Raw genomic sequence first — 24,690 nt, forward strand, 5'->3', positions numbered from 1 at the left:
TCGGTCGGGAGGGAGTTCCAGGTCTTGGCGGCCAGGTAGGAGAAGGACCTTCCTCCTGTAGTCGCTCTTCGGATGCGGGGGACGGCGGCGAGGGCGTGGTTGGCTGATCGGAGGTGGCGTTTGGGAGCGTAGAAGTTGACTCGGCTGTTGAGGTAGCTCGGGCCTTGGTCGTGTAGGGCTTTGTGTGCGTGGGTGAGGAGGCGGAAGGTGATTCTTTTGTTGACGGGGAGCCAGTGAAGGTCTCTCAGATGTCCGGAGATGTGGCTGGTTCGTGGGATGTCGAGGATGAGTCTGGCTGAGGCGTTCTGGATCCGCTGGAGTCTCTTCTGGAGCTTGGCGGTGGTCCCGGCGTAGAGGGCGTTGCCGTAGTCCAGTCGGCTGGTGACGAGGGCCTGGGTGACGGTCTTCCTGGTCTCGGTGGGGATCCACCAGAAGATCTTCCGTAGCATGCGTAGGATGTTGAAGCACGCCGAGGAGACGTTGTTGACTTGCCTGGTCATGGAGAGGGAGGAGTCCAGGATGAAGCCCAGGTTGCGTGCATGGTCTGTCGGTTTGGGTGCGGTGCCCAGGGCAGGAGGCCACCAGGAGTCGTCCCAGGCGGAGGGTGAGGAGCCCAGGATGAGGACCTCCGTCTTGTCCGAGTTCAGTTTCAGGCGGCTGGTCGTCATCCACTCGGCTACCTCTTTCATCCCTTCGTGCAGGTTGGCTCTGGTGGCGGCGGGGTCGTTGGTCAGGGAGAGGATCAGCTGGGTATCGTCGGCGTAGGAGATTATGCTGAGGTTGTGTTTGCGTACGATGGCCGCGAGGGGGCTCATGTAGACGTTGAAGAGGGTGGGGCTCAGAGATGATCCTTGGGGGACGCCGCAGATGACTTCGGAGGCCTCTGACTTGTACGGTGGTAGGCGGACTCTCTGTGTTCTTCCGTCGAGGAAGGAGATGATCCATTCCAGCGCCTTGTCCTGGATTCCGATGTTGCTGAGGCGCCGTACTAGGGTGCGGTGGCAGACCGTGTCGAATGCCGCGGAGAGGTCTAGGAGGATGAGGGCCGCTGTTTCTCCATTGTCCATCAGGGCTCGGATGTCATCGGTGGCGGCGATGAGGGCGGTCTCGGTGCTGTGGTTGGCTCGGAAGCCGGACTGTGAAGGGTCGAGGGATCCGTTCGTCTCGAGGAAGGCGGCCATCTGCTTGTTGACGGTCTTCTCGATGACTTTGGCTGGGAACGGGAGGAGCGAGATGGGGCGGTAATTCTTGAGGTCGGTGGGGTCCGCTGTTGGTTTCTTGAGAAGAGCGCTGAGTTCGGCGTGTTTCCAGCTCTCAGGGAAGATGGTGGTGTCGAAGGATGTGTTGATGATGTCTCGCAGGTGGGGTGCGATGACAGCGTCGGCCTTGTTGAAGACGTGGTGAGGGCAGGGGTCGGTCGGTGATCCGGAGTGGATAGAGTTCATTGTGCGGATGGTGTCTTCGGTGCTGATCGGGGTCCAGGCGTGGAGGGTGGTGGTGGGGGGTGGTTGTTCGGTCATGGTGTGCGTTGGTTGGTTGTTGAAGCTGTTGTGTATGTCCGCGATCTTGTTGTGGAAGTATGAAGCGAGGGAGTTGCAGAGGTCTTGCGATGGGGTGATGTCGTTGTTTCCTGCACTGGGGTTGGAAAGCTCTTTCACGATGTTGAAGAGTTCCTTGCAGTTGTGTGCGTTGTTGTCCAACCGGTCCTTGAATGCTGTTTTCTTGGCGGCGCGGATCAGCTGGTGGTGTTTCCGGGTGGCAAGTTTGAAGGAGGTCCTGTTGTCTGGTGTCGGTTCCCTTCTCCAGACTTTCTCGAGGGCTCGGCAGTTCTTCTTGGAGCTCTTGAGTTCGTCGGTGAACCATGGGGCCTTCTTGCTGCCGGGTCTGCTAGGCGGGGTCCTCAGTGGGGCGAGTTCGTCCGCGCAGTTGCTGATCCACTTCGTGAGGTTGTCGGCGGCCTGGCTGGGGTTCGCTGAGCTGGCAGGAGGGTGCTGGCTCAGGGAGGTGGCGAGCTGGTCTGCTGTGATCTTGTTCCAGCTTCTGCGGGCGGCCTGTTGCTGGTGTTGGTGGGTCGTTGTTCTCTTGAAGGTGAAGTGGACGCAGCTGTGGTCCGTCCATTGAAGCTCTGTGGCGTGGCTGAAGTCGATGTCTGTGCTGGAAGAGAAGACTGCGTCGAGTGTGTGTCCGGCGAGGTGGGTGGGGGTGGACACCAGTTGCTTGAGTCCCAGGTTGGCGAGGTTGTCGAGCAGGGTGCTGGTGTTGCGGTCGTTGTTGTTCTCCAGATGGAAGTTGAGGTCTCCCAGGAGGATGTAGTCAGCGGAGGGGAGGGCATGCGGGCTGACGAAGTCGGCGATGTCCTCGCTGAATTGCGTGCGTGGTCCAGGGGGTCGGTAGATCAGGGTGCCTCTGAGGGTGGTGTTCGGGTTGGTGCGGATCTGGAAATGCAGGTGTTCGGCGCTGGTCAGAGTGTTGTCGGTGCTGGTCGTGAGACGGATGGTGCTCCTGTGGATGATGGCGATGCCTCCTCCCATCTGGTTGGCGTTTCGGTCCCTCCGGACGATCTTGTAGCCCTCTGGGATGGCGATGGCGATGTCGGGATATTCCTTATTGCAACTCACAATTTGCGAGTCAAAATTAAGGAATTTTAAGAAATCGCTATTTTTAAAGTGATTTCTTCTTGCATAGCATTTTGCGATTCCTTATTTTTCGCTAAGAAGGAATCGCAAAATGGATGCTTGATGCATCTGGGGGTTAGTCTAAAAAGAAAGTGCTAGTGCAAACCCAGTGTGTTCTGTGCTTGTGCAAAATTATTGTTTGTGCAAAATTCGCAATCCTTTATTCTATCTTTGGATCAAGTTCAAAATTTAAGGTTTTTGAATAAATATTTAAGAAAAAACCTGTATGGCTTGAAATTTGATAAAATGCGCTTGTTTATAAACCACATAATATGTGTGTGGTGTGATCTAGAGCCCTAGATACGATACATTATTGACTTTTGCATTTTGGTTGGGATCAAAATTGCGGTCTAAATACCAGTTTTTAAGAAATATATTCTCATCTCATAGTGCAAATCATGGTTTAATGTATATACTTTGTTGCCGAACATGGATCAAATATTTGTCCCACTAAAAACTTAGACGATTACTATCACAGGGTACATGGATTTTATAGAATTGATACCAGAGAAATATACCACCTGTGAAATGCATACTGTAAACATGACTCAGTAAATAAATAAATAAATAAATAAATAAATAAATAAATAGATCAATAAATATATAGTTATTAAGATCACTCATTGAACCATGTTTTGGTTTGAAAAAAGATTATATATTATGTGTAAAGATAGAAATTTAAACCTTTCATGTTATGCATTGTATGCTGCAAAGCTTAACGATGCAAATAGTCTCATATATGGTATACTTTCAACAATTTTTAAGGCTATTTTTCTTTATCCTATCTCTGGTAGTAGATCTAGTGTATCTTAGGTTTGCACCTCCTTAACTTAAGTAAGTATGCAAATCTTACGTGCTATTTAGACCTTTGGGATGTTTTGAATCTAGCTCCAATATAAATGTAGGCTGCTTGCTGACACAGAATCTATTACATAATACCTAAGGTGTTTTTTGTCGGCATTATGTTTCTCACAAAAGTGACGGGCCACAGGGTAGGTATTATCTTGGTTTGTTATTGCCCGTATGTGTTGAAGTATCCTTTTATGGACGGGTAATTTCGTGCTACCTACATAACGAAGATTGCATGGACAATATAAGATGCTGATTGCAATTTCAATTCAATTCAAAAATAGCTTTATTCGATTTTTGCAAAAGAAAATCATAAAAGCACATTTAATACAGCATAAAATTGAGTTCAGAGCTCAAAACGTAAAACGTAGAAGGGAGAAGTTAAAAGAATCTTTTAGGCTGTTCAAAACGTAGCTATCAGAAATCAGAAAACAATCAGTTCATGGACGCTCTGCACCTTACTGCAAATTTCAAAAAACTAGCAGCTGCAGTAGTTGTGAGTTCATCCTCGAGCATGTATAGCTTGAGTAAGGCTGGCCTGCACTGTCTTAAACCCCACAGCTTCAGGAGTGGGAGTAGATGTTTCTTTCTTCCCCAGTCATAAAATTTGCAAAACAAAAGGACATGTATGTTGGATTGCTTGGAGACGTTGTCGCAAGGACAGACCACCAGGTTAGTAGACCAGTCGTTTATGGTGGGGAATGTTAGTAGACGGTAAAAGCAATCCGTCCTCATCCTTGTTAGCAACATTCTCGTATAGGTTGAGAGAGTCGGGGAAAGATAAGAGGGAATGCCTGCATCGTGGAGTAAGAGGTTATGGTGGGCAATCGATGATTTATTTCCTTCAAAGTAGGAACGCCTGTCTTCAAGTAGACCTAAACAGCGGGCCTTGAGGTCCTTTTTAGAGATTGTTAGGCACAGAGTCGGGTTATCATACAGATCAGCTAAATCCAGTGATGTTAAAAATGTATTGACGTAGGCAAGCCAAGGTATTTTTCTTGAGTCAGCTAAAGCCATACAGTCCTTGATCACATCTCGGTTAAGGACTGTCTTTTCCGAGGACCATATTTTGTGCCATAGCAGAATTGGTGTGGCTTTGATTATGTCCGAGATATGTACCCGGGCAAGCTCACTGTGACAGACTGTAGTAGAGATGGATTGGGGGACAGCCAGCAGGTATCTCAGGAAAGCGTTCTCGCTGGTTTGTATCTCTCGACAGTCCGCCACACCCCAGATTCCAGCACCATATGTTGCAGTGGAAACACATTTAGCTGCATATATGTCCAGCAAAATCCCAACCGGTTTCCCACCTAGTTTTGTAGCAAATTTCTTTAGGGCTCCAATTTGCCTGATAAAAGCCAGGTTGCGAGTATGAATGGCAGTGTTCCATGACCCTTTACTATTAAAATGTACGCCCAGATAGCTGAAAGTTTTCGTGAGACTAATCTTGGTTGCATTAATAAACGTGTTACATGAAGTGTTCTTTTTTTTGCTGCAGCACATAGTAAAAGTTTTGCTTACGTTAATCTTAAGGCCTCTCATGCCCATGAATGTTGAAAAAGCTGACAGCGCTTTTTGTAGTCCTAGTTGGGTCCTGGACATAATAACAGCGTCGTCCGCGTATAAAAGAATTGGGACTGCATGGCCATTTATTTTAGGATAATCAACGTCCAGTTTCGCCAGGCAGTCAGCAACGCTGTTAATATAAAGGTTAAAAAGAAAGGGGGCGAGGATGCAGCCCTGCCTGACCCCCTTTCTGATGGGAAATTTATTCGTACAGGTTCCGTCCTTTCCATAGCGAACCTTGGCCCCGGCTCCTCGGTACAGTTCCGTTATAAAAGCGAGTATGTTAGGATCGACTCCCAGGTCAGTGAGGGTAGACCAGAGAATACTATGGTTAAGACAATCAAAAGCAGAGCTTAAGTCCACGAAGGTCATGTATATATTGCTCTTCTTTGCCATTAAATATTTGTCGGTGATCAAGGCTAAGTTGAGACATTGTTCCACTGTCCCAAGGCCAGAGACAAAACCATATTGGAATTTAGACAAAATGTCATTTTCCTGAGCCCATGCTTGTAGTTGGTTCAGCAGGACTCTCCCAGCCACCTTCATCATAGAATCCAGTAAGGAAATTGGTCTATAGCATTTTGGGTCCATTCTTTCACCTTTTTTAAAAATAGGTATTATTATAGCTTCTTGCCATGTTACGGGGAATCCTTTGAGGGCATATGAGTTGAGAACATTTGTAATAATTGGTGCCCACAGTTGAATGTTATCTTTAAATAAATCAATAGGAATTCCGTCCGGACCAGGAGCTTTGGCATTGGAGCTTTCAAGAATGGCCAATTCCACTTCTGTATAATTAAAGTGAATGGAAAGTGGAAAGGACTCTGTATGGTTTCTTTGAGTCTCATTTCTCTCCATTGGTAATGTTTCAAGGTCGAGTGGTTCAATCTGCTCGTCTAATTTGTACAGTTCAGTGAAGTAATCTATCCAGGATTCCTCCGTAATGGCGATTTCTATGAGGTCAGTCGACCCATCGTTAAAAAAAGGGGCGTTGACCTCCCTCCAAAAGGCCGTGTTGTCCCTTAAGGTGCTTGCTTTTAACAATGCCTCCCAGGCGGCAATTTTCAGTTCCTTTTTCCTGTTTTTGATTGCCTGTTTGTAAGCAGCACGAGCGGATCTTATTTCCAGCAGGTTTTTTGGGGATTTGTTGAGTGTAGCCTTTAGAATGTTATGTGTGTTTTAACATTCATGATCAAACCAACCAGTGCTCTTGGGCACATTACTTTTGTTGTGTTTTCTGGTCAAGTTTTTCCTGATTTGTATTGCGATTTGATCAAATGCAAGAATAATTGCTTGTGGGTTGGGAGGGTATTCAAGGCAAGTCTGGAATAAATCAGGGTCAAACATAATCAGTTTTTCCAGGAATTTAATTGTGTCAACTTTAGCCCATTTTATGGTGTAACCGTTTCTCGATGAAAGGGATATAGAGTGTGAGTAGAGATTTCCTGTTATGCTCCCGGATTTGTTACCTCTGGAAGGAGTATATATTTTGGCACTAATTTGATAGTGATCGCTCATGACTAGGTCTTCTCTCCTGGTTTCTCGAGCGTCGCCATGATGACTATTGGACAACAGGATGAAGTCTATTGTCGTGAGCGACCCCCTTCCGTGAAATGTAGGTAGGAAGTCAGTCGAGGGCACAGTTAGGTCATTAAAGAAGCCCAGATCCCATTCGTGTAGTAGGTTGTTCAATTGGGATCCCACGGTTGTGTGCTCGAAGTGGGTGGTATATTCGCCGTTAGGGGCTCTTAGATCACAGACCCTAGTTCCACTGTGTGGGCATAGATGGCAGTTAAAATCTCCTAGGATCACTATACGTCTATCTGAACAGGACCCTCCCATGCCCTTCTTTATAAGTTCAGACAGAAACTCTGTAAATTTTGATTGGTCGTCTCTTGATGTATTGTTGTATAGGTTAATGATGAGAGAACTAACAACCTCTTTCCCAGTCATTCTGAAGGCCTGTAGGGAGAGACCAATATTATTTAATCTGGGATCAGATGAGGCGAGCTCTACACATTCTAGAGATACATTGAGCCTATTTGAGACGTATAAGCAAAGACCTCCCGAAGGTCTGCCTCTACTAGACTGAATGGCTGGAGTAAAGTGTGTGCTATAGCCGTCCAGGTTAGTGGGTGACAGATCCCAGCATTCCTGAAGCGCTATTATATCAAAGGTGTTTATGAAGTTCAGGAAGGTTGGGTCATTTGCTTTATTAGAAAGACCAGCGATGTTCCAGGTTAGGAGGGACATATGTTGGTTAGAATCAGAGTAGTTTGATGGGGAGTTGGAGTGGGTTTGATCGGGGACTGAGTGCGGAAGGGGAGCCAGAGATCCATCAGGTTGAGCGTTCGTGGACCAAGAAATGAACTTGTTAGTAAGGGCCACAGTGGATGGTTCCATAAAAAGTTCCCTAGCTTGACTTGGGAATGACCCTGAGCTTATAGGAGGCAAAGGAGTTTTAGTCTTATTCTTAGAAGATGTTTGGTTGCTTGATGGTCAATCAACCATTTCTAAGACTGAAAAATGATTACTGGTCGGTGCCCCTCTCCAGCCCTCTACATAGGGTTGCTCTCTTCTTGGATTCCAAGGGTAATGTTCCCAGTCCCTTCTTCTGCTACGTGTATCTACTAGGGACCAGCTCCACCCTGGAGATTGGTTCCAACTAAGGGGGTAGTCTTGTTCATAAGGAAACCTTGGGGGATAAAAAAAGGACAGACAGTTAGTGTCTATACCTCCCTTTCTCTCCAAAGTTGTCCAAGAACATATGTATCTAACTGTCTCTGGATCATCAAAGTTGATAATGATGCAGTCCCCCTGTATTCTTTTTCTTGTATCCCCGATCCAAGGGACCCTACGTACCATGGAGAGTCTACTATTGCAGTTTGAAGGAAGGGGTCTATTGATGTTAAGCCATTGCATGACTTTGTTTTTTAAGGACCAGGTAGATTCACTCATGTTTTCCTCTAATTCTGGGACCCCCGTGAGGATCACAGTGTAGGGGCTTGCCTCTGGGGGGAGGTGGATAGGCCTCTTTGGTCTAACTGGTTTTTTTGTAGTATCACCAGCCTGTTAGACGTCTAAAATTTTGGGGGGAAGAGGCTTCGGTTTAGTTTTGGGAGGGTCGGCGGATGTTACTGTCTTTCCCTGTGCTTGCTGGGTAGTACCCTTGGTCTCTATTGGAATCACTTGTGTGTTGGTAGGAATCGTGGGAGTTTTGCCTGTAAGTGACGGAGTTTTAGGTATTAAAGGTGGAGGTGCAGGTTTCTGTACAGTGACTGCCTTGATGTTATTAGCATTAGTGGAAGCTGGGGGAGCTAGAGTGCTGCTAGTAGGTTTTTGGTGACTTGTAAGGTTGATAAGTCTGGCAATTTGTTTCTCGATGTTAATTAAGGATCGTTCGATTGGTATTAGTTGGGACTTTATGAGATCCTTGATTGTAGCTACCACTTGCGCATTAAGCTCTAGGGGGTTTATATTGCCAGCAGCGTATCCCCTCTCAGCAGCAACCGAAGATGCGGCTGTTGCAGAGAGGTCATCCATGTTAACAGGTAGGGAGTTAGTAGAATTATTTTTATGATTGGTACGGGGAGATTTTCTAGACCTTTTATGCTTTGGTGGGCAGTTCTGTTTAGTCTTATCTATTGGCCTGGTGCTATTCTGTTTAGGAATTGCTCCCTCCCTTGTCCCCTTGTCAGTTATGGTTAGGGAAATTGCTAACGTTTGCGACTCTATCAAGGTTTGCGGGCCGTTTGGGTGGGACTAATCACCAAAGTTGGTGTTTTCTCCAAGTCTTCCAAGGTGACTTTGCCTAGAGATAGACGAGTGGCAGATAAGTCAACACTCATAGGGATGGTATGTATGTCTGCAGGAGCTTCATGCAATAGTGGGGCGTTTGTTCCTTGTTGGATAGGTGTTTTGGCTAGAGCCAGGAGGCCCATTGAAGATCTTCGCGCCGCGGCGAGGTCCTGGAAAACACGTCTTTCTAAGAGTACAATCCCCTGGTTGATTGCATCATTAGCTTTCGTGATGAATTGGTCAATTGGACCGGTGACCTGACCCAAGCCTTGAGCCGTCTTGCTCCTACTACCCCTTGTGGTCATGGTGTCGCTATAGTTACATGTAGGTAAGTAGGAATGAAGGTGATAGCAGAGGAACTACCAGGGTGGAGGAGGGAAGTCGGAAGGCAAGATAAAAAGGGTAGGCCCAGACCAGACTTGCACAGGCTTGAACGGGCTTAAACGGGACCGCCCTTTGCCCGGGCTTCGCCCCGGGCTGCGACCCGTGCGCGTCCCGCGATGCGCGTTAATGACCTTGCTTAAGACTCTGTAGGGTGAGAGGGGGCGTGGCACTGGGAGGGGGCGCGGCTCACGCGGGAAGAGGAAACAGCTGGTGGTATTGACGCTGTAGCTCGCAGTCCCGGGGCCGCGCCTCTCGCCTCCTCTGCGGCCTCGCAGATGATTATCTCCTCCCTCCGTAGGCACAAAGAGCTGGGAAGATGACAAGCTACTCCTGTAGCGGTTGGCAAATAGAACGCTGGAAACGCTGGAAACCTCAAGGCGAGCGGCTCCCGCGAAGCGGGGGCCGCAAGAGGTTATGAACACCTTGGTGGGGGCGTGGCACTGGGAGGGGGCGCGGCTCACGCGGGAAGAGGAAACAGCTGGTGGTATTGACGCTGTACCTCGCAGTCCCGGGGCCGCGCCTCTCGCCTCCTCTGCGGCCTCGCAGATGATTCTCTCCTCCCTCCGTAGGCACAAAGAGCTGGGAAGATGACAAGCTACTCCTGTAGCGGTTGGCAAGTAGAACGCTGGAAACGCTGGAAACCTCAAGGCGAGCTGATTGCATATTCCGTTTTGCAGGTAAGGAGTTTGGTGACCGTGTGTTGTTTGGAGCTAACCGATGGCGTATAAGTAAAGGTATTGACACCAAGTTGGCAGGCTTTACAGATTTTGCACTTATAGAATCTTCTATGAGTTTGTAGCCATGATGTGCCTTCTATTACTTCAGGGCTTGTTTTTACTAGCTCGTCACGCATAGAGGGTCCCCTACTGTACGTGATGGAAGGTTTAGAATTAAGAGACGGTCCTATTACAGTATCACTGGTCACAAGGGGCCCGTTTTTCTCAATGATACTCTTAATCTGTCTGTGTTTATTGTATTTTGTAATAATCCTGAATTCACAGGTTAGTGTTGTGTCCTTGCTGGTGTTAGTCTTAGGTTCTTTGTTTAGCAATTGGCTACGGGAACATCTCATGGATTTATTGATGGCACTGTTTACAGTTTTTTCAGAGTAGCCCCTACTTAGGAACCTTTCTTTACAGGCTATCTGTGCCACAAGCAAATCACCGTCCTCACTATGTATGCGTAGTAGACTCAGCATTTCCCCATAGGGTATGTTGTTTATGAGATGATGGGGATGTGAGCTGTTAGCGTTCAGTGCAGAGTTGCCTGCTGTGGCCTTCCTAACGAGTTTGCTTTTAATCTTGTCATGCTCTATGTAAACCAATGTGTCTAAGAAACTTACATCTGTTGGACTGATTGTTGCTGTGAATTGCAAATTCAGATTATTCTGATTGATATCATTAATGAAATTGGTTGCCTCCTCCTGACTCCCATTCCATACCACCATCAAATCATCAATATACCTCAACCATATTCGAACATTTCTGGTAATGCTTAATCTGTGTTGTTCCATGAGGACCAGTTCCTCCCACCAGCCCATTAATAAACAGGCATAGCTGGGGGAGAAACTGGCCCCCATGGCAACACCCTGCATTTGTTGGTACAGAATACTGTTAAACATAAAAATATTGTTTGATAGACAAAATTGAACCATTTCAATTAGCATTTCATTGTGGTTCACTGTATTTGATGTTCTTTTGGTCAAATAAAAAGATAGTGCGTTTAGACCATCTTCATGTCTTAGGCAGGTATATAATGAACAAACATCAATGGCAATTAATAAGTACCCCGGTTCCCATTTAAATCCAGATAGTTTCAAAAGAAAGTCACTGGTATCCCTCACATATAAGGGCAGGGTTTTAACCAAATCCTGAAGATAGTAGTCTATGTATTGGGACATGTGTACTAACATGCCACCTATTGCCGATATTAAGGGTCTTCCCATAGGGTTGACTGGGTCCTGATGTATCTTCGGTATGAAATAGATAGTGGGTTCTGGGTTTTGAGCAAATCATGTTCCTCTTGAGTTAATAAACCCTCTATTTTCCATCTTGTTAAATTTCTGTGATGTTTCTCATACATAGCCTTTAGTGTTACAGTGTTGCATTTTGTATAGCAGGTTCGATCGTTTAATTGGGAATAAACCTCCTTCAAATAGTTCTCCTTGGTTTGTAGTACAATGTTGCCCCCTTTATCAGAGTTACGTATTACTATGTCTTTATTGCTTTGTAACTTAGTAATAAGTAATCAATATTTTTTCTCCTTTCTAGTATATCTTGCCTTCATGTTTTGTGTTTTACTGTTCAATAATTTTGTTTCATTGACCATATATATGTTACAATTAATCAATTTACATGATTATTAAACAATGTAATAACTATCAATTTAAAAAGGTATTTATTTATCAATTAACTTCCCACACTGTGCCCCTACAAATCTATCAGCCCACATTTAACATATATCTAAAAAAAGAAGTATGGCACAATTTACAAAATTGATGATCAATAAACTAACTATTTAACAATTATTATTTATTTATTAATTATTACTTTTTATTTGATGTCCCACCCTATATCCCTAAAAAGTTAGCTACTCACAACTAAAATATTACTCAAATCAATCAGTATTACATAATGTACACAATTAAGTATTTAATAATGAAGGAACTAATTCATTATTACTTAACTTCCCACCCTATGGGGCTGATTACGATTGCCGTCGGTTGGACCGCCATACCTTGTTGCAGCGGTCAGGAGACAAGCATGCCACGGTCTGACTGCCGCATTTCGAGATGACCGCCTTGCTGGTGGTTGGGAAGTACTCCATATCATGGTGGCTTGTGCTGCGGTCAACGAAAGGGACACAGCAGAAACCACCATGATACTGAGCACACCCTGCATGTCCATGGTCCGTATGCCATGCACCATGTCGTGCATGGCACACGGTGCATGAATGTGAGTGGGGACACTACATGTGAAACATGATGGAGAGGTGCCCTGTTTGGGGGCCCCCATGTCCCTTGCTGACAGCCTCTTCATGGCAGTCTTCCCATCTTTAAAAGGCTGTTGCAAAGGGATATCGTAATCCCGATGGCAGTGCCTGCCTCTGCACTGCCGCAGTTCAGGGACAGGACTCCGAGCACTGCCCCGGCGGAATCTCAGATACTTTCAGAGGCAGGCGGTGGTTTTCTCTCTGACCGCTGTGGCTCTGCCTGCTGGAATTGTAATCCGGCGGTAGGACCGTAGGGCTGTCGGACCACCACTGATGGCCTTTTGGTGTGCAGTCCGACCGCCATCGTAATCAGGCCCTATATCCCTACAAACCCAGCAGGTTCAAATAAAATATAACTAAAAATATACTTATTACACAATTTACATAATTCATAATCAATTCAATTAATAATACTACATTAATTGTTATTTTTTAATGAAAAATTACTAAACTATCTTCCCACCCAATAACCCTACAAACCTAGCAACCACTACACCACTATAAATTATTATTAGCAAATAAATTAAAAATCACTTAAAATTACAAAGTATATTCAAATATATTATTAACAGTTATACGAAGAATAATAACACATAACATTAATACACAATCTAAAACACATTAAGATAATAAAAAATGATATTTTTTCTAAGACTGTATTATTGAGAATGACATTAACAACACTGATGTTCTTAACAATGATATTCTTTACACGAAAAAAATTATATACTTAAATATGATATTTCTGCATCACAATATTTTTCCCCGATATTTCTATCTCCCAAAGTTTACAACTCTATATTTTGCCCAAATACCCTTTGCTTGTTGCCTTTTCCTGGTATACTCAGAGTCTTTTGGTGTCCCTCAACACATCCTAATAGGTCCTCTGGGGCTTAGAAGTCTCCTGTGGTTGCTTGGGCACCTGGAAAAAGTTTTGAAACTTTTGTGGAAATGTTTGAAAACTTTTGTGGATATGTTTGAAAACTTTTGTGGAAACTGTTTGTTTGCATCAGATTCACCCCCTCTGAAAGGCTGCAGCTTAACATTCTGTTTAGGTAACTGGAAATTTTTCAAGCAAAAATGTAAAAAGCTCCCCATTGTCAATGGGGCTAATCTGTGGCAGTTATCCGCTAATAGTCACTCAGCTGCGGATACAATTTAAATTTCTTCCCATGGAGAGACAGCATTTTCTTCAAAAAAATGACAAATATCCTTTTTGGATTAGGGCATTGAATTTTACTTAGTCACATTGTTTATTGTCCCTGGGCTCCATCACGGTTGGCCTTAAATTTCGTCTTGATCCTGATGTACTGTGATCATTTGCTACCATTGGCTTTTTGTGCTTTTTGCTGCTAATTTCACTTAAATCTTTAAAAATTCACATCCCTGACTGTCTATGTTGCATTTTTGTTGTGCTGATGTCATTTTCATAATTTAGTTTGGGACTTATATTGCTTGGTATTTGAACTTTATTAATGTTTTTGTACTACATAAATAATTTACACATTGTCCTAAGTTAAACTTGTTTGCTCTGGGTCATTGTTAATGGGACTTGAGCTCAGATTATTTTAGTGCCTGTAAGAATTTACCTTTGCAGGAGTTATGACTGTTCCTTGAAGTGCTCATATGAGTCATATGGAAAGAGGAGACAGTTTCCAAAGATTTTGTGGTATGAATGAAGATAGATAATGAATGGCAAGATATATGATGGTTTTAAATAGATGTGCAATGAGGGAATGTGCTTATCAATATTTAGGGTGCTCCTGAAGGAAGCATATAGATTGGGTTACCAAGCATATGGTCTTCTTATCAAACCCTAATGCAGTTATGTTAATTTGTAAGAGTACTTGTTAGATGGTGTGAGTGTGTATTGCCAAGACAGCACTACATCCTGGAGAAAGTCCTGAGGGCTTATAAATTATAATCACTGTTGTTAACATATAATTGGAGGAATCATAATGCCAACATTTTGTAGGCAAATCCCACTATTAAGAGCATGATCACAAGTGGCCTGAGTCAGATGTGATAATTGTTGAATCCAATAAAAATCCAACACTAAGGTGTTCGGAATTTATCAGATGTCTCAATTATCACATATTCCTAGTTTTTTGGGAATATAATGTTATGGTAAATACCGTAAACTTTTCCCCTTTACAATCCCAACTGGTTTGAACTGCAAACATGTAATTAAGGGTGAGGCACAACTCAGAATTTTGACCCCTACGCAAAAAGGATTTTGCATAGTTGTCAGAAAACACTAACCCCCTCATAAGCAGGGCCTAACAGCCCTATTTAGAGTTTGGTGAATGGGATCCACTGTCACAGTTATCCCATACAGCATACTATAAGTGCACCATATTTTATGACCCTTGTAATACGGTGGGCGGGATATCTATTGCATTTATGATGGAGTATCCCATCTGCCAAACTCTTAATCAGTACCTAAGAATGCATTATTAGTTGCAATGTTATCTGTAGAGATACTTAAGAATGGGACATAAAACAAAATAGCTTCAACCCCACTACGCTTTTGTTCTTTAAAGTAAATAGTTCCCTTTCCTGCCCTTCTAAACCCGTAGCCACTAAATTACACTGAAACATACTTACTGGGACATATGAATAGGCAACTGTTGATGAAGTTAGCACAATGGATCCACTCCTGCAAAAAAAAGAAGTGCATGATGGTCAGGTCTGTGATGTGTTTGTGTGTATTTGTGTGTGTGTTTATGTGTGATTGGTTGTGTGATTGCGCGTGTGCGTGTGTGCACCTATGCGTCTTTCTTTCTTTAATTTATTGACATGTGCTCAAATATTTTGAGGGAGACTTCCAAAACACTTATTTAAATTCATATAAATTGTGTCTACATCATTACATTACAAGTTTCAAATTCACCTGCTTTCTTTATATTTATATATCTGTAAATAATGACTCCCATGATTTATCTATATATTTTATATTTTTCTTCTTCAACTTTTCCTCTAGAAACCCTCAGACTTAAAATAATCATACCGCTGAGCGACAACATTGTGACACCTCATTATCAGATTTTGTTTCTTCATTCACCAGCTTTTGTGAACCTTACCCAATCTTCTGCATGTGAGGAAGGACCTGCTTCACCAACAGGAACATCGTGGTTAAATTTGTGTGCAAACTCTACAACCACAAAGGAAACAATGAAAGGGGAACAAATACAGATTTTGAATGTGTATTTTTTTAAATAGGGTCATGGGTCAAATCACTAGCCCTTCTCAATTGGTTGATTGGAGATTACTGCTTGCAAATTAATTTTAGAATGAGTTGAGGAATTCATTATGCTTTTGCCCTGGGCTTTTTTTTGTACCACACAAAATATATCATCACTCCAATGTTGAAGTGCACCTGCAAATACAATATAAACAGCTCTATGCACTTTTCAGTTTGCAAAAACTGACAGTAACATAATTTGCACTGGTAACCCTGCAACTTAGTGAGACATTTTTAAAAAATGCTAGGAGAATGACTCCATTATTGTTTTACCTCCTGGTATTACCGAAGCCCTTCCTGGTGGTAACAAACATATTTATTTGTGTTATTGACCCCAAGAAATAAACAGAAAGTGGAATACCAGGCTTCTATTCAGCTCCTCCCATTACCATTGCTTTTCCAAATGAGGGTCCTGTTGTAAGTGTGAAATGCTTTGCAAAGCATACTCATAAGGATTTAGTAACAGTGGAATACATATTTTGAAAGATAAAATGCACAAATGACTACTTCAACATATGAATTCTAGTGCTGGACAAAATAACTGATAATGGATCTCTTTATCAATGTATTGTTAACATAGCAATGCCAAGTGCATTGACTGATTAAATCGTTTTGCAAAGAAGTTGAACACATAAGCTCAAATAAGTCAATAGCAAGTTTATCCTTAAATGTTATCAGTGGAAGCAACGTGATCTCCTTTGCTCACTGGCTGTTGGTGCTCAGGGGCTCATATAAACCTTTGTTTCAAAGAGGCATATGAGGGGATCTGTCAGCAAGTCTGTTCCTAAATGATTTTATTTTAGGTAGTAGAGGATGAAAAGTAAGTCATGTGCTCCTTGGTGCTGTGGTAACATCTGGGGCCATCTGATGCCCTTCCTGTTTCTATTGGTACCTGATGCAATATGCAGCCCTTTATGTCCCTGGTATGGTCTGTATTTGAGCTGGTGAGAGGGTGGGAAGCTAGATTCTCTCCTCATTGTCTGCTGTCTGCTTGGAAGCAGCATGGTGATGTAGCAGTTGGTTAAATAGTGATGTTTGGGTGAACTAAAGCCCTTCCTTTTCCTGATATGCTATTTATAGGTATTTAGATTCTTTTATGTCAAAATTACCTGTTGATTACACTTTTGAGCATCTCTGTTTTACCTTTGCTGTGGTGTGAGAATCCCAAATGTATTTTCACTCACTGTAGTGATCCAGGAAAATGATGTGAGCTACAACCTTCAGTGACTCACATTTATTATAATATCTTCTGCCTGTAAACAGCTCAGGTGGGGGCTCTGGGTAGCTTTTGCATGACACGTATGGAAGACTGTTGTCTGCACATAAATCTTACTTCTGGCAGCCAGCACCGAGTCAAAGTGTACTTGTCCTGAAACACCATGCCTTTATATCTTAGTAAAATGAGAATGCGCATTTACTTTGGTATAAAGAGTATTTTCTGTAGTATTTTTCACATTGTGCTCTTTATGTCTAAAATGGCTTTAGTTGTAACTTTTGATTGGAAAAAGGTAGAAGGACCACAATTGGTTCATTGTATCAATTTTGTGGGTCTTGAATCCAGTTTCATAGCCAGTTTTACCCCAGCTGTCTTTGCCCATATATGTTTTATCGAGCCTCCTAGTAATTCAATGTACTCCTTGCATGGAAATGCCTCTTTTTACATGTTCACCCCCAAAGTTTTGGCTTGATGCTGCTGGTTTTTCAACTCCAAGGGTGCTCTGAGTCCTGCTTACCAGACCTCAGTGCCAGTGTTCTAACCCCTTACAAAATGTATGTTGACATGGCTACCCCCAATCGGCATATGCTTACTTAATGGTAATGTAGTTTCTTATATAGCGCACGTATCACCACAAAGGGTATCTCGGCGCTTGCTTTGGGAACCCGTCCTGGTTTTTCCCTGTGGGATAGCCCAGCTGGGCACCCCCAAGGTGAAAGCCAGGCATCCCGCCGCGGGGGCCGTAGTGGAGATTGAGCAAGCTATTGCCCAGAGTTGCAGAGCGTGAACCCCTGATTCAAGTAGGCACCGAAGCGAGAATTATCAGGTCCGTGGACATTTGGGCTCCAAACCCTGCCGCGTCGGGAATTGAACCCTGGTCCCGGGCCGACCTCTGCTTCTGGGTCTGCCTCCTCTAACCGGTGAGCCACACTTCTCCACCTACTTACTTATAAGTCACTAGTATATGGTACCAAGGGAACCGAAGGCATGTACATTGGAGTGTCTTTTCAGGGCTGCAGCACTGATTGGACCACCTTGAGTGTGACAAAGTACAAAATGGCTCCCAGCTTGCCACTGCAGCCTTGAAGAGCAGGTTTAGCTGCCCGATTCCAGTTTTCCTTTGCTATTTAAACCAATGGCAAAGCCTACACTTTCTTTAACTATATATATATATATATATATATATATATATATATATATATATATATATATATATATATATATATATATATATATATATATATATATATATATATATATATATATATATATACACATACATATATATATATATACATACATATATATATGTGTGTATATATATGTATATACATATATCTATATATATATCTCTCTCTCTCTATATATATATATATATTCACTGAAAAAACCATAGGTTATAGACCATATATAGTTAGGAATTCGCATTTACAAAACCTTATTTTACTCACACAAAACCATTGAAATTCCATATATAGTTAGTTGCACTAACTATATATCGCGCACCCACAATCCACTGCTGATGATGTCACATATTACATCATTCATGACATGGTCAGTGACATCACTGATGACATCACTGATGACATCTCAAATGACATCACTGATGACAACATCCAGTGACTGTATGTTTCTGTAAAGTTAAAATATGTCTTACATATTGAAGAATGAGTGGATGTATAAGTGTCTGGATGAAGGATTTAGTAGGTGCATGACTGACTGTATGAGTGAGTGATTAAATGTGTCTCACTGAGTGCATGGGTTAGTGACTAAACTGTCTTAATTTGTGCATCATTATGTCTCTTGTTCTGTAAACTGTTGCATGTGTTGATAAGTAGCTATATGAGTAACTATATGGGTTATTGATTGGTTGCCCAAGTATTTGTATGGGAGACTGAGTGTGTGTGTGGGTGGCTGGGAGGTGTATGACTCTGTGCATAGATGTGTGAGCAGTTGATTCACTAGATGTATGGTTTCAAAAGTGCATGTGGAAACAGCTGTATGGGCGGTTGACTGTGTGCATGAGTGTATTGGTGAGTGAATGGATATCTCAGTGCTACATGTCAAAGTAAGTACATATGTAAAACACAGTACATGTGAGAGTTGACATATATAAATAACTGTGCATAAGAGCCAGTGAATGTGTGAGTGGCTGTATGGATCATTGTGAACTTGTATCAGGGATTGTATAAGAGAGTAAATATGTGTTAGTATATGTTTGAATAAGTAAAGTTTGTATAACTGTATAGTTGAGGAAATGGAGGTGTGATTGATTCTTTGCATGACTGACTAGGTGTGTGAGTAACTCCATGGATGAGTGACAGTCTGTGAGTGTCTGTTTACACTGATTGTATCTAAGGTTATATTAGAGTCTGAAGAGGTTCATCGTATTATCACATGAATGATATCATCAGTGATGTGATCAGTAATGTCAAATGAGATGTCATCAGTGATGTCATCAGTGATGTCATTTGAGATGTCATCAGTGAACCTATGGTTTTTTCAGTGAATTTTCAAGGTTTTGTAAATGCTAATTCCTAACTATATATGGTCTATAACCTATGGTTTTTTCAGTGAATTTTCAAGGTTTTGTAAATGCTAATTCCTAACTATATATGGTCTATAACCTATCGTTTTTTCAGTGAATATATATATATACATACATATATAAACATATATCATCTGTATATCTATATAAATACAAACATAAATGCATGCATACATATACTTATATGCATACAGATGCATGTTATTTACATGAAAGTTGAAAAAACACTAATAAAAGCAAAGCTAAAAAGCCACCTCATTACAAACAGAATGGCTTTAACTTAAACGAGGGCGAGATCTATTGCATTTTCAATGCTTGTTTACTTTGGTTCCATCAAGAAGGCATTCAGATGTGTCACACATTTGCCATAAATTCTGAATGTTAGCACTCTAGTTGCACATTAGATCACTGTAGTAAAGCTACTGCTCACCAGGGACGTCTGCTGCTGGTATTCAAAGTGCATGTTTCAGTCTGCATGTCAGAATTTTTTTAATGAAATAGAAGAGGATTTGAGAAGTCACTCAAAATGATCCCTAATTTTTCTTTCTGAAGCACTAATCATACTTTCTATGGCAAAATTAACCCCCTCATGTTGTTCCTTTTTAAATTGAGTGTTTTCAGACTTACCACTTCATTCCAATCAAGATGGCTTCTGGTGTGCCATACTTTTGTCATAAGTAAGACTGTTAGCGCTCTAGTTGTTCTTTAGAACACTCTGGGAAATTCTGTCATTGGGCTATACTTGGGGTACATCTGGGTGATATTTGGGCTACATTTAGGCTCTTTTGTCTCTGGTGGCCATCTTGGGAGACTGTATGTCAGAATTTTTTAATGAAATTGAAGAGGGTTTGAGAAGTCACTCAAAATGTGCCCTAATTTTTCTTTCTGCAGCACTAATCATAATTCATATGGCAAAATATACCCCCTCATTTTGTTCCTTTTTAAATTAAATGTTTTAAGAGTTACCACTTTATTCCAATCAAGATGGCTTCAGGTGTGCCATACCTTTGTAATAAGTAGGACTGTTAGCGCTCTAGTTGTTCTTTAGAACACTCTGGGACATTCTGTCATTGGGCTATACTTGGGCTACATCTGGGTGATATTTGGGCTACATTTGGGCTCTTTTGTCTCTGGTGGCCATTTTGGGAGACTGCATGTCAGAATGTTTTAATGAAATAGAAAAGGATTTGAGAAGTCACTCAAAATGTGCCCTAATTTTTCATTCTGCAGCACTAATCATACTTTCTATGGCAAAATATACCCCCTCATGTTGTTTCTTTTTAAATTAAATGTTTTAAGAGTTACCACTTTATTCCAATCAAGATGGCTTCAGGTGTGCCATACCTTTGTAATAAGTAGGACTGTTAGCGCTCTAGTTGTTCTTTAGAACACTCTGGGACATTCTGTCATTGGGCTATACTTGGGCTACATCTGGGTGATATTTGGGCTACATTTGGGCTCTTTTGTCTCTGGTGGCCATTTTGGGAGACTGCATGTCAGAATGTTTTAATGAAATAGAAAAGTATTTGAGAAGTCACTCAAAATGTGCCCTAATTTTTCATTCTGCAGCACTAATCATACTTTCTATGGCAAAATATACCCCCTCATGTTGTTTCTTTTTAAATTAAATGTTTTAAGAGTTACCACTTTATTCCAATCAAGATGGCTTCAGGTGTGCCATACCTTTGTAATAAGTAGGACTGTTAGCGCTCTAGTTGTTCTTTAGAACACTCTAGGAGGCTGCAGTAGAACACAAAGGAATCAACTGACAGTCTCTGTCCTTGTTGGATGTACATGTTTTACTGAGAATGTCAGACTTCATTTTCACATGACTGAGAAAGATAATGTGAATTTACAGAAAATATGCTTTCAGTTTAGCTTATAGATCCCCTTCCAAACCACTGTGGGAAAATCATGAGATATTAGTTTTCTTTCAAACAATATTCATGATATCACAGCAGAAGGTTTTTTCACATGGTAAAATAACCTTAGAACCCACCACAATTCCTAAAACGAGTATGGTACCATCAACAAATGATTTATAATGTAACTAAAGTCCTAAAACCCTCTATTAACTACAATGCTTTTTAATGAGGTGCAATCATGTATATTGGTCCCAAGATGGCTGCCAATACTTCTTGGATGAAGTGCTGACAGCCAATCAGATCAGATGTGTGGTTAGGCTCCGCCCAGATATATATCTTTTTTTTAACCTAAATTACTCAAAATCCACTGGAGCACATATATTGAGACCTAGCAAAGGCACATTGGGCTAACAGTCCCTACAATTTTGCCAAGTTTCCTGCAAATCCATTCAGCCGTTCGAGCTAAAAGTGAGGCCAACCGCCCTATGGAAATTAACATGGGAAAAACGCGTTTTGGGACCCCCCTTTTTTCTCGGCCCCCCCTTGATGAAACCCCCCCAAATTGTCAGGGGCTGCTCAGAAACAAAATGTTCAATTTTCCTGAAAATTTCAGCCAATTCCGTCCACAAACGCCAAAGTTATTAGACATAGAATTTTCAAAAATCCCATAGAGAAAAAATCCTAACTATATATACCTACTGGCGACCGCCAGTAGGTAATATTATATATATATATATATATATATATATATATATATATATATATATTTATATATATATTCACGGCTTGGGCACACACACCAGGTAAAGTGAAGTAAGTTAATTTATTCAAATGACATGGTCAACATGACGCGGTTCGGCCGCCTACCTGCACCCTTGTTCACTAAAGAAAGCCTGTCAAGCCTAAGGTAGAGAGCTGTATATTATTAAGTAGGTTATGCTCTTTAGTATGTCCTAACAGTAAAACTTTCAATTTGTTGTTTTACTGTGGAAAAGTCACAAGTTACAAGCTGACATCTCAGTTGTGCAAACTTCTGCATGGGACTAATGGTTACTCCGAAGAATCAAATGAATCATGGCATTATCCCTGGCTTTATCCCATAGTCAGATTTAATGTCACTTTTAAGGAAAGCAACTTTCAGAAAGTTGACACTCTGTTGCCCAGTGGCTAGTCACATTTGCTGTCCGCCAGACAGCCTTCTGCCCTCCTGGGGATTACCCCCCAATATACCTCCTCCAAAAAATTGTTGTCCAGAGATTTTCATTTTTGATTTGTGTTTTTGGATCATTAGAGAAGATATTTAGCTTGGTTAGAGATTGCTTATCTAGACTGCATTTTTAGAAATGGTGGATGTGTTTCAATAACGCTGTAACATTTCAGGAACCATGAGACCTACATACTTCATTTTGGTGTCTAAACATAGGTTTTGAGGGTCAGGTAGTCTTATAAAGACAGAAAATAGCTCCTCAGAGCAACACTTCTGCCATTTTCCAAAATGGTGGCTATAATAAAGGAAGATGAGACATATCTAGATATGAAACAAATAATAATGGTTTTTAGGAGGAGGAGCTTCGCGCGCAACCAAGATGGCCGCATGAGCACAGGGCTCCCGAGACCCTCGCAGCCTCCCGCATATATTGTGTAGCTTATCCTGACTTTCATATATGTCCCCGTGAAAACGAAAACCGCTGGTGAGGCGATTACTGCAACCAACCAGAATCCGGATCGGCCCCGGGTGCCGGAGTTATGATGATTTGAAGATCGCGGCCTGCGCCTCCGTGATGCCCGACTGTGGAGTTGGCATGGTGCCCAAGTTGTAGTTGAACAACATCGGCCTGAGGGGGCGGAGGCGACCGGCCCGACCTACTTTCACTTTCGTTTTTTGTCTGTTGGGCAGACCAAATACTGCGGATTCTGCCAAGGTCGACCACTTAGCCTCTTGATTGCGCTTTTATCCCCCCGCCCCAGTTTGGACTCATTTTCACTGTCTCTACAATGGCGGGGAAGCCGGAGGTGGACAAGCAGAGATCAAAGGCTAGTCGGCGGGGCAGTTATACCCAAACCAACATCTTGGACCGCTATGCCCAGGCTAAGGTGTCGCCCAGTGGACCGGGTAGGTCGCTGGAGGGAGCGAAAGATCCACTGACCTCAGCGACGGAGCCACCCTACAAGACGTCATGGCCGCTATTGATGGGATAAGATCGTCCCTCGGGGGATAAATGGAGATTCTTGCCCATAAACTTGACACTGTGGCGATTGATGTGAATTTGATCCGCACGGACCTAGCGAAAACCAACGAAAAGGTTAAATCGCTGGATATTAAGACTACTAGCCTGAAGGATGACGCTGTCGAGATACAGATGGAGGTTCGCAACTTAAGGGCTTCCAATGACCTCCTTGCACGTCGGCTGGAGGATTTTGAAGGACGGTCTAGGCGGAATAACGTCCGTATTATAGGAGTTCCGGAGAAGGCGGAGGATTCAACAACTGATCTTTTTGTGGAGAACCTGATCATGAATCACCTTACATCCAAGGGACTGAGCAATTTCTTCACGGTGGAACGAGCTCACAGAGTTCCGGGTGGACAACCCAAGACGGGTGCCCCGCCACGGCCTATAATAGCACGCATTTTCAATTTCCGCGACAGAGACGCTAATCCTGCAGGCTTCGCGTACAGGCGGTCCCACAAAGTTTGAGAACACTACCATCAGTTTTTATCCAGACTTTACCCAAGCCGTGCAGAAACAGAGACTTGGTTTTCTTGGGGTGAAAAGGAGACTCCGAGAGATGGGCCTCAAATACGCCATGCTTTTTCCGGCCAAGCTGCGTATCGAACATGCAGAGCGGACTTATTTTTTCGACAGACCAGACGTAGTGTCCGACTGGCTTGATACTCTTCCGGCCCATCATCCGCAGGACGGGCAGAGTGGTGGCGCGGAGGGCGAATTGATGGACCAGGAATAAGCTTTATCAATGACTGGTTCCTGGGGTATTCTGGAAGCTTCGAACTGCGGCGCACTAGTTGTGTAATCTGATTTTACGAGGCATCTCGGGGGTTGCGGGGCTATTTGGGGGTAATTTTCCTCCTCTCCTTGACTTTCTGTAGATTAGTTTAGATGTTGGGGCGACAGGCACACTGCAAGTTGGGGTGGCTTTCTAGTCTTATGCAGGGGTGCAGGGTGGGGGGTGTTGTAACGGGATGTTTGGTGGGGAGGAGGGGGGTTGTGTTGTTTTTTCAGTTTTTCAGTTTCTGCAAGGCAATGTATTGCGAGACTTTCTGATTAGAGTGCTGGGTTCCTCTTGGGGTTGGAATTTTTTTCTTGTGTGGGATGGGGGTAGGGGATTGAGACTTCTGAGCTGGAATGTGAATGGGCTGGGGGATAGGATAAAGCGTGGGGTGGTACTGCAGCAGTTAAAACGTCATTCCCCTGATGTGGTCGTACAACAGGAAACTCACTTGATAGGAAATACATGCTATGCTATGAATATGAATAAGGGGGTATCGTTTGGCCGCTCATGCAGGGTTTTCCTCAGGTTCCCGAGGGGTGGGTATT

General features: G+C 43.0%; 1 protein-coding gene across 2 annotated transcripts in view; it reads right to left on the minus strand.

Moving 5' to 3' along the window:
- Positions 1-24,690, minus strand: part of LOC147684077 (dehydrogenase/reductase SDR family member 4-like) — a 152,838-nt gene that overhangs the window by 38,773 nt on the left and 89,375 nt on the right. For both annotated transcript variants that reach the window (XM_086944945.1, XM_086944944.1), the window contains 2 exons: positions 15,347-15,417; positions 14,871-14,922 (listed from right to left, as the gene is read on the minus strand). In XM_086944945.1, the coding sequence (XP_086801071.1) occupies positions 14,871-14,922; positions 15,347-15,417 (123 nt within the window). The remainder of the gene's footprint in view (positions 1-14,870; positions 14,923-15,346; positions 15,418-24,690) is intronic.

The sequence above is a fragment of the Lissotriton vulgaris genome, chromosome 11 (genome assembly GCF_964263255.1).
Source record: "Lissotriton vulgaris chromosome 11, aLisVul1.2, whole genome shotgun sequence".
In the NCBI taxonomy this organism is placed as follows: Eukaryota; Metazoa; Chordata; class Amphibia; order Caudata; family Salamandridae; genus Lissotriton; species Lissotriton vulgaris.